At 39.6% G+C, this 12,500-nt stretch overlaps 3 protein-coding genes across 4 annotated transcripts in view; 2 read left to right on the forward strand and 1 right to left on the reverse strand.

Annotated features, from left to right (window-relative positions):
* The window catches only part of ttc7b (tetratricopeptide repeat domain 7B), an 8,111-nt gene extending 6,091 nt beyond the window's left edge, over positions 1-2,020 (forward strand). For both annotated transcript variants that reach the window (XM_053682714.1, XM_053682715.1), the window contains 3 exons: positions 610-747; positions 970-1,172; positions 1,304-2,020. In XM_053682714.1, the coding sequence (XP_053538689.1) occupies positions 610-747; positions 970-1,172; positions 1,304-1,525 (563 nt within the window). In that variant the 3' untranslated portion in view covers positions 1,526-2,020. The remainder of the gene's footprint in view (positions 1-609; positions 748-969; positions 1,173-1,303) is intronic.
* A 792-nt stretch (positions 2,021-2,812) lies between these two features.
* calm1a (calmodulin 1a) lies at positions 2,813-8,362 on the reverse strand. Its single transcript, XM_017476600.3, has 6 exons — positions 7,430-8,362; positions 6,561-6,591; positions 6,326-6,469; positions 3,733-3,839; positions 3,416-3,551; positions 2,813-3,251 (listed from the first exon to the last, which is right to left on the reverse strand). Exons 1-6 carry the CDS (start codon positions 7,907-7,909, stop codon positions 3,223-3,225), a joined length of 927 nt encoding a protein of 308 aa, XP_017332089.1. The 5' UTR covers positions 7,910-8,362; the 3' UTR covers positions 2,813-3,222.
* Positions 8,363-10,367: 2,005 nt separating this feature from the next.
* Positions 10,368-12,500, forward strand: part of nrde2 (NRDE-2, necessary for RNA interference, domain containing) — a 9,028-nt gene continuing 6,895 nt past the window's right edge. The window contains exons 1-2 of the mRNA XM_017476595.3: positions 10,368-10,519; positions 11,434-11,548. Of these exons, the coding sequence (XP_017332084.2) occupies positions 10,462-10,519; positions 11,434-11,548 (173 nt within the window). The 5' untranslated portion in view covers positions 10,368-10,461. The remainder of the gene's footprint in view (positions 10,520-11,433; positions 11,549-12,500) is intronic.

Here is a 12,500-nt window from a genome sequence, read left to right on the forward strand (position 1 = left end):
TATAACACTTCTCTGTATAGATTCAGTCTCATCCAACTCCCCGTTTGAGTGAATTGAACTGTGCTAGTTTTACTTACTTATTCACTACATTGATGCAGTTTTCAGCTCTTTCAGAAAAAATAACACTTTAGTGTTTGTGGAGGAACTGGTTTGAGAAACACTTTAGACAAAGTCCTAATGTTCTGCTGCCTTTAGATACCAACATACTCCAGTGCAATTCATTATGGGATATATAGTGAAAAACACATGCACTACACATGCACTACCTTCACACACACGTGCACTACCTTCACACATCAGGCAGATGAAATATATCAGGAAGCAGTGTTAGAAGCTCACACTGCATGTTTGAGTGATTTAAACTGTTTTACTTCATTTGGTACACCACAATAATTTGATTGAATTCTTCAGACCATGCATTCAGGTGATTAACGCCACTAGGAGTGTGTTAGTTCTGATTCATCTGATTTACTATAATGACTCAATTTGATTCTTTGAATGACTCATATGATTCACTTAAAATTAATCAATTGTTTGGAAGTCATTCTTCATTCTGTGTGTGTGTGTGTGTGTGTGTGTGTGTGTGTGTGTGTGTGTGTGTGTCCTCAGGCTCAGTGCATGCTCCGTCAGTAGCAGCATCACGGGTGGAGCAGGCTCTGTCTGAAGCTTCCTCTCTGCAGAGCAGCACTCCTAAACACGGACCCCTGCACCCCTGGATGACCCTCGCTCAGATCTGGCTACATGCAGGTACACTTGCACACACTCACACACAATAGAAGGGGTGTGTGAAATTGTAAACAGGCTTACATCATATTTTTGGACTTACTAACACATAATAATATCACATTATACAGATGTTTATATAAATGTGATGCGTTACGTCAGAGTTAATGAACATTAACATTTACAAAGTCTACCAAATATAGTAATGTCTTTATTTGGGGTGTGTGTGTGTGTGTGTGTGTGTAGCGGAGGTGTATATCGGGATGATGAAGCCGGCCGAGGCGATGGCGTGCACTCAGGAGGCAGCGAGTCTGTTCCCAACATCCCATAATGTCCTGTTCATGAAGGGCCAAGTGGCCGAGCTCAGAGGAAACCTGGAGGACGCTAAACGCTGCTATGAGGAAGCTCTGGCTATAAGCCCCGCCCACATCCGCAGCATGCAGAGACTGGTGAGACATCTGTGTTCTGATTACATCTGTGTCGATGTAACAATCCTTAGATTCATCATCACTTCTAGAGCAGGGACACCCACTTAGATAAATAACAGACTGTTTGTTTGTGTGCGTGTGTGTGTGTACAGGGGGTGATCCTGTACCAGCTGCAGCGGTTCTCGTTAGCGGAGAAGGTTTTGTGTGAAGCCGTACAGCTGTGTTCCTCGTCTCACTTGGGCTGGCACAGTCTCGCTGAGGTGCTGCAGGCGCAGGGCAACATGGCCGCTGCCTCCGAGTGCTTCCTCACTGCGCTGCAGCTGGAGGCCAGCAATCCCATCATGCCTTTCACCATCCTGCCCCGTGCACTCTGATGTGTGCACACACACACACACACACACACACACACATACACACACACCTACCTTCAAACACCGCTGTACAGTGTTACTCCTCTCAGTGTACTGAAGCTCTTAAGTGTAGTGTGTTCATGTGAAATGCTGTTCTGTATAACCCTAACACACACAGTGTTACTAATCCATGATGCATGTGTGAGGCGCTGTGCGTTCATGAATATTCATGTATGTAAATATGAAATATATAATAAATTTATAAACACACAGGTTCTGTATGTAATTAGGTAATTTAATTAGTTGGTTGCCAATATTAATTAACATCCTCTTCATGTTCATGATATGATTATAATACTGTATAAAAGAGTTCTGATACATTTCTCTCTCTCTCTCTCTATATATATATATCTATCTATCTAAATTATCTGTATAAACACAAACGCTACTGAATCTGTGAGCAAATCTTTTTAACTGTCCACTGAAGTGAAATCCCCCATTAAATCAAGTTGTGATTCATTTGATTCGTCACTTGACTCGTGCAGAGTTCGGAGACGTGGTGCACTCATTCAGGGCCACGGTGTAGGTGTTCGGAGACGCAGAGTGGGCGTTCGGAGATGTGCAGGTGGCGATGTCATGGTATTATTGTCAGAGAAATGTGGAAAAGTTTGAACGCAAGTGTTCACTAGTGAATCATTCACAGTGATGATTTACTTAAAGGAGTCATTCAGTTAGAATGAATCATTGTTGTATCAGACATCACTACACAACAGTTTAGCCTTTAAAAAAGACCCATGTGTTTCCCCCCACTCCAGGGTCAGCTCATCTGAGCAGGTAACACACACCTCCTGCTCATCATCACCTGTCTCAGGTGAGCAGGAAGTAAACACATAAAGGTCCATATCAGAGCAGTAGACAGGTGATGTCATCGTTCTATACACAGACAGAATCTGCAACAATGCCAATAAAATAATTCTGTTTCAAACCGTGGATTAGTGTTTTATCTCTCACACATAGACAGCCCAATCCCATCATCCTGCACTAACACACTTACAGTACAGTACACACACACACACTCTCTCTCACTCACTCTCTCTCTCTGCTCTCAACACTCATTCATCTATGTACTCTGGTATTCAGAGGTCAGGTCAGCTCTCACACATATACACACACATACACACACTGATGCTGATGGTGGAAACATGAGCAAACCCTGTGCCAACTGTCCATTAGCGAATGAACACACCACACACACACTCACACAGGTGATGGTTTGGAGTTTCACTGTTTATTGAACTTTTCCTTGTTCTTGTGTTTTTATCTGCTTTCCATCGTTTCCATGGTAACAGCTCCACTGTGTTTGTAAAAACATCACCTCAGTTTCATGTACTAAAATTCAGAGTGAGTGTTTTTATGCTAAAGCTCTACATCAGAATATTTTACATCACACGTACACACATACACATACAGTAAAGAGTCTTGGATCTGAGCTTTGGAGTGTGAGAGGAAAATAAAACTCTGTGCTCCTATTCAATCTCTCTCTCTCTCACACACACACACACACACACACACACTGTGAATATGAATATCAGAGAAAAGTTCATTTTTCACCTAAAAAACTCACAAAGGCCTTGTGACGAAAAAAAACATCAGGCCCAAAAGCAAGAAACATGGTTAAATAAAGAGAATCTGAGTGGAAGTGAGACGAGGAGAGCAGAACGTCACTGAGCCGTCATCATCTGTACAAACTCTGTAAAACAGGAGCAGAAACAAGGTCAAGGGTCAAACAATGAAATACTGCGTAAAGGTTTTTTGAGTTTCTGAAGGTTAACTGGAGGAATGTGTGTTCGTGTGTGTGTGTGTGTGTGTGTGTGTGAGAGAGAGAGAGAGAGAGAGAGAGAGAGAGAGAGTGACCTTGGTAGTTGACCTGTCCATCTCCATCCTTATCTGCCTCTCTGATCATTTCATCCACTTCCTCATCCGTAACTTTCTCACCAAGGTTCGTCATGACGACACGCAGCTCTGCCCCACTAATGAAGCCGTTCCCATCCTGACACAGAACCACAGACAGAACCAGAATCAGTAAACATAACGATGAGAGTGACCGTACACTGACCAATCAATAAACAGGAAGCGAACCATGAGTTTGTGTTCTGTGCACATGCACACACACACACACACACACACACACACACACACACACACACACACACACACACACACACACACACCTTATCAAACACTCTGAAGGCCTCGTGAATCTCATCTTCACTGCCAGTATCCTTCATCTTCCTCACCATCATAGTGATAAACTCCGGGAAGTCAATCATCCCATTTCCTGTGAGACAGAGATGGAGAGAGAGACGACAGGTGTAGTGTGTAGTGTTTAGGGTGTAGTGTTTAGATTGTAGGGTGTAGTGTTTATGGTGTAGTGTTTAGAGTGTAGTGCTTAGGGTGTAGGGTGTAGTGTATAGTGTTTATGGTGTAGTGTTTAGAGTGTAGGGTATAGTGTTTAGGGTGTAGGGTGTTGTGTTAATGGTGTAGTGTTTAGAGTGTAGGGAGTAGTGTTTAGGGTGTAGTGTTTAGGATGTAGGGTGTAGTGTTAATGGTATAGTGTTTAAAGTGTAGGGAGTAGTGTTTAGGGTGTAGGGTGTAGTGTTAATGGTGTAGTGTTTAGAGTGTAGGGTGTAGTTTTTAGGGTGTAGTGTTTATGGTGTAATGTTTAGAGTGTAGGGTGTAGTGTTTAGGGTGTAGGGTTTAGTGTTAATGGTATAGTGTTTAGAGTGTAGGGTGTAGTGTTTAGGGCATCGTGTTTAGGGTGTAGGGTGTTGTATTAATGGTATAGTGTTTATAGTGTAGTGTTTAGGGTGTAGGGTGTTGTGTTAATGGTGTATTGTTTATGGTGTAGTGTTTAGGATGTAGGGTGTAGTGTTAATGGTGTAGTGTTTATAGTGTAGGGAGTAGTGTTTATGGTGTAGTGTTTAGGGTGTAGGGTGTAGTGTTAATGGTATAGTGTTTAGAGTGTAGGGTGTAGTGTTTAGGGCGTCGTGTTTAGGGTGTAGGGTGTTGTGTTAATGGTGTAGTGTTTAGAGTGAAGGGAGTAGTGTTTATGGTGTAGTGTTTAGGGTATAGTGTTTAGGATGTAGGGTGTAGTGTTTATGGTGCAGTGTTTATGGTGTAGTCTTTAGGGTGTAGGGTGTAGTGTTAATGGTGTAGTGTTTAGGATGTAGGATTTAGTGTTAATGGTGTAGTGTTTATAGTGTAGGGTGTAGTGTTTAGGGCGTAGTGTTTAGGGTGTAGGGTGTAGTGTTAATGGTATAGTGTTTAGAGTGTAGGGTGTAGTTTTTAGGGTGTAGTGTTTATGGTGTAATGTTTAGAGTGTAGGGTGTAGTGTTTAGGATGTAGGGTGTAGTGTTAATAGTATAGTGTTTAGAGTGTAGGGAGTAGTGTTTATGGTGTAGTGTTTAGGGTGTAGTGTTAATTATGTAGTGTTTAGAGTGTAGGGTGTAGTGTTTAGGGTGTAGGGTGTTGTGTTAATGGTGTAGTGTTTAGGGTGTAGGGTGTAGTGTTTATGGTGTAGTGTTAATTATGTAGTGTTTAGAGTGTAGGGTGTAGTGTTAATGGTGTAGTGTTTAGGGTGTAGTGTTTATGGTGTAGTGTTTAGGGTGTAGTGTTAATTATGTAGTGTTTAGAGTGTAGGGTGTAGGGTGTAGTGTTTAGGGTGTAGGGTGTTGTGTTAATGGTGTAGTGTTTAGAGTGTAGGGTGTAGTGTTTATGGTGTAGTGTTAATTATGTAGTGTTTAGAGTGTAGGGTGTAGTGTTTAGGGTGTAGGGTGTAGTGTTAATGGTGTAGTGTTTAGGGTGTAGGGTGTAGTGTTTATGGTGTAGTGTTAATTATGTAGTGTTTAGGGTGTAGGGTGTAGTGTTTAGGGTGTAGGGTGTAGTGTTTATGGTGTAGTGTTAATTATGTAGTGTTTAGAGTGTAGGGTGTAGTGTTTAGGGTGTAGGGTGTAGTGTTAATGGTGTAGTGTTTAGGGTGTAGGGTGTAATGTTTATGGTGTAGTGTTAATTATGTAGTGTTTAGAGTGTAGGGTGTAGTGTTAATGGTGTAGTGTTTAGGGTGTAGGGTGTAGTGTTTATGGTGTAGTGTTAATTATGTAGTGTTTAGAGTGTAGGATGTAGTGTTAATGGTGTAGTGTTTAGGGTGTAGTGTTTATGGTGTAGTGTTAATTATGTAGTGTTTAGAGTGTAGGGTGTAGGGTGTAGTGTTTAGGGCGTAGTGTTTAGGGTGTAGTGTTTAGGGTGTAGTGTTTATGGTGTAGTGTTAATTATGTAGTGTTTAGAGTGTAGGGTGTAGTGTTAATGGTGTAGTGTTTAGGGTGTAGGGTGTAGTGTTTATGGTGTAGTGTTAATTATGTAGTGTTTAGAGTGTAGGGTGTAGTGTTTAGGGTGTAGTGTTTAGGGTGTAGTGTTTATGGTGTAGTGTTAATTATGTAGTGTTTAGAGTGTAGGGTGTAGGGTGTAGTGTTTAGGGCGTAGTGTTTAGGGTGTAGTGTTTAGGGTGTAGTGTTTATGGTGTAGTGTTAATTATGTAGTGTTTAGAGTGTAGGGTGTAGTGTTAATGGTGTAGTGTTTAGGGTGTAGGGTGTAGTGTTTATGGTGTAGTGTTAATTATGTAGTGTTTAGAGTGTAGGGTGTAGGGTGTAGTGTTTAGGGCGTAGTGTTTAGGGTGTAGGGTGTTGTGTTAATTATGTAGTGTTTAGAGTGTAGGTAGTAGTGTTTATGGTGTAGTGTTTAGGGTGTAGGGTGTACTGTGTCCCACACCATCAGTGTCCACCTCTCGGATGATGTGGTACAGTTCGGTGTCGGTGGGATTTTGTCCCAGGGAGCGCATCACTGAGCCCAACTCTGCAGTGCTGATAGAACCGTCTTCATTCTTATCAAACAACTTGAATGCCTCCCTAAACTCTAACACACACACATACACACTCTAACATTGATTTATATTAATATCATTTTTAATGATCATAACACACACACACACAGACAGTGTGATTACCGGTGATCTGTTCCTCAGTGAGTTGGTCAGCCTGATGGAGAGAAAGACAGAAAATCATTAGTCAGGTGGTGAGACAGTTACTACTCACTAATTCAGTATAAATGTAATAAACATAAACATAAATATAAGAAGTGTAGCAATAAAAAATAAATAAAATAAAAATATATAAACCAGTAATAAAAATGAAAGTTTTCTTTGTGTGTGTGTGTGTGTGTGTGTGTGTGTGAGAGAGAGAGAGAGAGAGAGAGAGAGAGAGAGAGAGAGAGAGAGAGAGAGAGAGAGAGAGTGCTGCAACAGTAGATTAATCTTTCAGTTGGTGCTTTCTGCTGGTCTAAATCTCTCAACAATCAAACCTCTGCTAACAATAATATTCTCCTCTCTTACACACACTGTGGACATAAAGCCTTTAAACTGGCATTTATTGAACCACTGATTAAAAACCTGGACTTGACCCTTGACCCTTGCCAGCTGTCTATCTTTCAGACAGTATCGAACCTCCACTCTTAAGATTGTAGAATTGCGCTGGTGAAAGAAGTAAATGACATAACACTAGCCTTGAATCAATGCTGTCTCTCTGTCTGTCTCTCTGTTGAATCTCTGAAGTTTGTTCTACACCCTTTCCCAGTATAAGCTACATCTGGATATAATTATTCACAAACTGACAGGTAAAGGTAGATACATTGAGATAAATAGGCAGATACAGACAGACAGATGCTTTTTCTGTCTCCATTCATGGCTGCCTTTCTCTCTGACTCATTCAACATGTGTAATATTGTTATTATGAACACTGTCTCTCTCTCTCTCTCTCATTCTCTCTTTCTGTCTTTCTCTGTCTCCGTCTTTCTGTCTGTCTTTTTTTTCATCCTAACCTTTATATCCTGGAGCTGGATGTCAGTCAGATCTGCTACCAGTCTCTTGGCCTTCGGTTCGTTGTCCCACACCTCCAATCTTTTCATCTCTGCTGTCTTCATACCTGCACCTCCACCTGTCTCCATCCTCCCTGATGTCTTCTTGTCCACTCCTCCACCCTTCCTGCCCACCATTCTGCTCTCCTCCATCAGTCCATGTCTCAGGTTGTCCAGGCAGTGTGTGGTGAGGGCGGTGTGTCGGCGGAGGAGTGAGACATCAGCGTGAACCCTCTGCAGTCCGACCTTCAGGTCATGGAGTTCCTTCATCAGCCGTGCTGAGCTCATCTCCACCATCCTCTTCATCAGAGCGGTGATGTTGCGCTCCTGCTGCTCCATCAGCTCCGCATAAAAACACTGCTGCTGCTCCAACAACTCCAACACCACCGACACACACACCGAGTCCTGGCCAGCAGCCACACACACACGCTGCGGCACCATCATGCTGCCTCTACAGCTCCCACCGTGTGTGTGTGTGTGTGTAGCAGATCTGCTTCATGCTTTTCAACATGTTACTGTTAGCGCTGTTCTAATGTTACACACCAGAGATCATTTCACTGATTAAATGGGTCACAGGGGAGCGAGGGTCCTTACTGTAGTGCACCTACTTATATATTCTATATCACAGGCAGGGTTGGGAGGGTTACAGCAAAACGTATTCCGTTACAGTTACAAATTACTTCATAAAAAATTTAAACAACGACGTAATCCAAGTATCACAATATGAAAGTAATATAATCTGATTATGTTTGGATTATTGAAGGTCACATATGTAAATAAGGTCAAGAGAAAAGCAATATGATCTAAAATACTTGTATTTATAGCTTAGTTTAAAAACATGTTCAGTGTTTGGATTTGCTCTAATAACATAAAAATTAAAATAAATAAATAAACAATTAAATAAAAGATCACTGTCCCTGACGTGGGTAACATTACATCACAACAGCTATGGTGACCATATTCTGATGAATGCAGACTTTAATACACTGAAAAAGACACACTATATATATATATATATATATATATATATATATATATATATATATATATATACACATATATATATATATATATATATACATATATATATATATATACATATATATATACATATATATATATATATATACATATATATATATATATATATATATATATATATATATATATATATATATATATATAAATTGGTTTCACTCTGTCCACGTTTGACATTTTTTCTTACATTATTTTGAATATCCACGGAATGAAATAAACTATCAGATGCCATGAGCAAACCTTCTGCCATCATTTACACATTTGAATGACCATGTAATATGAAGCAATGTGATAATTACAAATGACCTTATTAGGCCAACGACGTTGTTTCGACAGCTTCATTTGCTGCTATTGTCAAGCAACTGTTTGAGAGTAGGCTAATGGTTGAGAGGCAGGAATTTGGCCAATAGTTGCTGAAAGCCTTTTATAATCCACCAGTCAGTGTGCGAGAAGGCGGGGATTACAGAGAGAGATTAAAGCAATGCAAACATGCACATACATGATGCCGTATTAGACCATAAGAACATCATAATGAAACTAAGGCCGAATCCCAGACATTTTCTCAAATGTAGACACTTTTTTAAGGTCTGAAAAAGAGGACATGTCTGGGAAAAGAGGACGTATGGTCACCCTAACAAAAGCATTTCAGAGAACAATTTGTGTTCATTTCTACCAAATTAACTTTGCACAAAATGTATCTGCGCATGCACCAGGAGGTTGCTCATGTGAGCCACGAACCAGAACTGTAATCAAGCAGCGGTCTATATTGTGTTATGTCAAAAGATTCATTTCTTTGGTTTTAAATGAAAAAAGTAATCCTGAGAGTATTCCCAGTTTTTACAAAATGTACCTGTAATCTGATTACTTTGTTTTTTGACGTAACTGTAATGGATTACAGTTACCAGTTTTTTGTATCCTGATTATGTAACGCCGACACATGTACTCTGTTACTCCCCAAACCTGGTCACAGTCATTATATTACTAAAAATAAAGGTTTCAGAAAAGGTTCTTTAGGGAATTTCAAATAATTCTTTATGGAACCAAAAAGATTTCCTCTATAGCATTGCACTAAAGAACATTAGGGATTAACTAACTTTTATCATGTAAGTTATAAAAAGATTAATTAAGAGTGCTAGTTCTATCCAACATGGTTCTCACTATCTCCTGTTCTCTCCAAGCTCCTCAGGGTTCCCCAAGGGTTCTTTGGATAGTTCCTAAGAGTTCTTAGACTATCTCTTCTCCCAAAAACCCCTGGGAGTGAAACTCTGCTCTCTGATTGGCTGCAGCAGGTGTGAAGAGTCTCTGATTGGTCACTGATGTGTCAATGTCAGAGTAATAAAACACTGCACATCATTGTTCATGTTGATGTGTACTTCATTGCTTTATATTTTCATTATAATGCAGAAATGTCATATTATAAGAAATGTCATATTATCATTTAAAACTAAGCAATTTCTAAAACATTTCTAAACTGTAAATTTGTAAACTATTTAATTTAGTTTTAGCAGGGAAATTAATTACTTTGTTGTGTTTCATCATAAGTTTATGATATAATTTTAATAAACATTTATAGTAGTGTGCATATCTGTAATTTTATTGTACAGTTTAAGTATAAAGTGTTATTTCAATGAATCCCTTTTATGTTACAAAATTGTAAATAAATTATATTAAGTCTAAGGCTCAAACATTAAGTAAATAAATTATATTTACTTATACTTGTAAATAAATTATATTAAGTTTAAGGCTCGCGCTCATACAAGATATATTATGAATTAATACCTTTACAGCAGTATCTATTAAATACGAAGGAAAATTGAGCTAAATCCAACTTTTACACACAACGCAGCACTCCGCGACGAGGAGGGAAATCAGCTTCTGACGTCATATGTGTGCGACAGTAATGGTTCGCAGATTAGCTAGCAGGGTTAAACCAGGGTTTAACCAGGGTTAGCTGCATTATGGCGCTATTTCCTGCATTTGGCGGAGTGTCAGATGCTGATAACTCTGAAAAAACAGGTGAGCGAATTTCATTTCTGCTTTAATCTGGATGAGAAAAACTGATTACTCAAACAACAACTAGCTAATGCTAATGCTCCTTACTGGCTGTAAAGTTAAACCCAGCTTTCTGTTTGTTGTTGTTTACTTTATCTTATTTGTTATAAATCTGTGAGTTTTATTTTGTTGTGTTTATGTCATAAGACATATTCAGATGTCTTTAATCTTCACTGTACAATAATAAATCAGAATGTTTATTATCAGTGTTTATCATTAATTTCACATTAGTGCAGTGTGTGAATGTTTACAGTTTTATCACTGATTTAAATAAAGTTATGCAGTAAAGTTAGAGTTGTGTGTAGTGAGAACACGGGTGTGTGCAGTTGCACAATAAATGTTAAACCTGTTTACAGAAGAGAATTTGACAATCAGTTTATTTATTATTATTATTATTATTATTATTATTATTATTATTATTTACACCACGGCGCTGCTGAGTTCTGGATTGTGATTGGTCAGAAGGTGTTGATTAGTTTTCTATAACAGCAGCTCTGACATAAGTGCGGTTTATATTAATGCTCTCGCTCTAACAGGTTATCGTTTCTATAGTAACCGCTCATTCGTTGGTGAGTTTTCTTGAAGTAAAAAGATGTTTATGTAACATGTATGGAAGGAGTCTCCAGTGTCAGCGCTGTGTGACAGTCAGAGGTAAAGCTGTAACTAAGTTTTATGACATCTTCAGGACAGAGGAGTTTACTCAGTTTTCTCAGTAAATCTGATGTGTTTCCATGGCAACCAAGTGTTTCCACTTCCCATCGATTTACTTTCTTTTCCCATCGCTTGCTCTGTTCCTCCAGTTTTATTAAATGCATATATATCATGTAGATTGTGTTTTATTTTGATATGTAATTTTCTGTGTGTGTTTGTGTTTACAGATCTAGAATGGCTCCGTAATTGCAGTTTCATTAGTGGGGGTGCTTTGTCTCTACACCAACACACCACCGACAGACACACGGAGGAGTCACCCACTCCACGCCACACACACACCAGGTCCTCACACACACACTGCATAAATGCACACATGTTAAGGGAGAGAGATAAAGTGATTAGCATTAGCGCAGTGAGGTCAGTCAGTCAGACGGTCATCTCTGTATGAAACAGGAAGTTATGTAGTGAAGTGTACACACAGATATGTATATATTTATTTAGTCATGTAAAAAAAAATACGTACACCCCTACATTTATCACACCTTTTCTGATTAGAACCTGCTCAGGGAGTGCAGGTGGAACCGGTCTTATTTATACCCCGCTCATATCTAGTGTCTGGTGTTCCCTTAGCTGTTGAGGTGTGTGATATCATCATGCAAAAAGTTGTGGATGTCTGAGTCTCACAAGGGATTTAAAAAGATCTCCAAATTATATGAAATAGATCATTCCACTGTAAGGAAAATAATTTACAATTGGCGCAGATTTCAAACGACAGGACTAGTCAGGACTGGCCGTCCCAGCAAATTCAGCCCAAGAGCAGACCATGTGATGCAAAATTAAGTCTCCAAGAATCCCAAAATTTCATCAGATGATCTGCTAGTAAGTCTTGCAACTGTTGCTGTCAAAGTGCATGCTTCTACAATCAGAAAGAGATTGCACAAATTTAACCTGCATGGGAGGTGTGCCAGGAAAAAGTCTTTGCAAGACTACAGTTTGCCAATGAGCATCTAGGCAAAGACCAGGCTTTTTGGAATAATGTGCTTTGGACAGATGAAGTTTGGCCACAGTAACAGCAGACATGTTTGGTGTAGACCAAAGACAGCTTTTCAGGAGAAGCACCTCATACCAACTATGAAGCACGGTGGTGGAAATGTTATGGTTTGGGGTTGCTCCGCTGCCTCAGGGACTGGAGAGCTTGCATTCATTGATTCAACTATGAATTCTGCATCATATCACAGAGTGCTTGAAGATAATGTGAGGCCATCTGTCTGAAATTTGAAGTGTAACCGAAAAT

This window comes from Ictalurus punctatus, chromosome 9, assembly GCF_001660625.3.
Source record: "Ictalurus punctatus breed USDA103 chromosome 9, Coco_2.0, whole genome shotgun sequence".
NCBI lineage: Eukaryota > Metazoa > Chordata > Actinopteri > Siluriformes > Ictaluridae > Ictalurus > Ictalurus punctatus.

Bases quoted from the DNA above. Each gene is read 5' to 3' on its own strand.
- calm1a (XM_017476600.3), bottom strand. From the start codon at position 7,909: ATGATGGTGCCGCAGCGTGTGTGTGTGGCTGCTGGCCAGGACTCGGTG. The intron at 6,470-6,560 runs GTAATCACACTG...TGTGTGTGTTAG, and splicing joins CACTGAGGAACAGATCACCG to AGTTTAGGGAGGCATTCAAG. The intron at 3,840-6,325 runs GTGTGGGACACA...TCTGTCTCACAG, and splicing joins CCGAGAGGTGGACACTGATG to GAAATGGGATGATTGACTTC.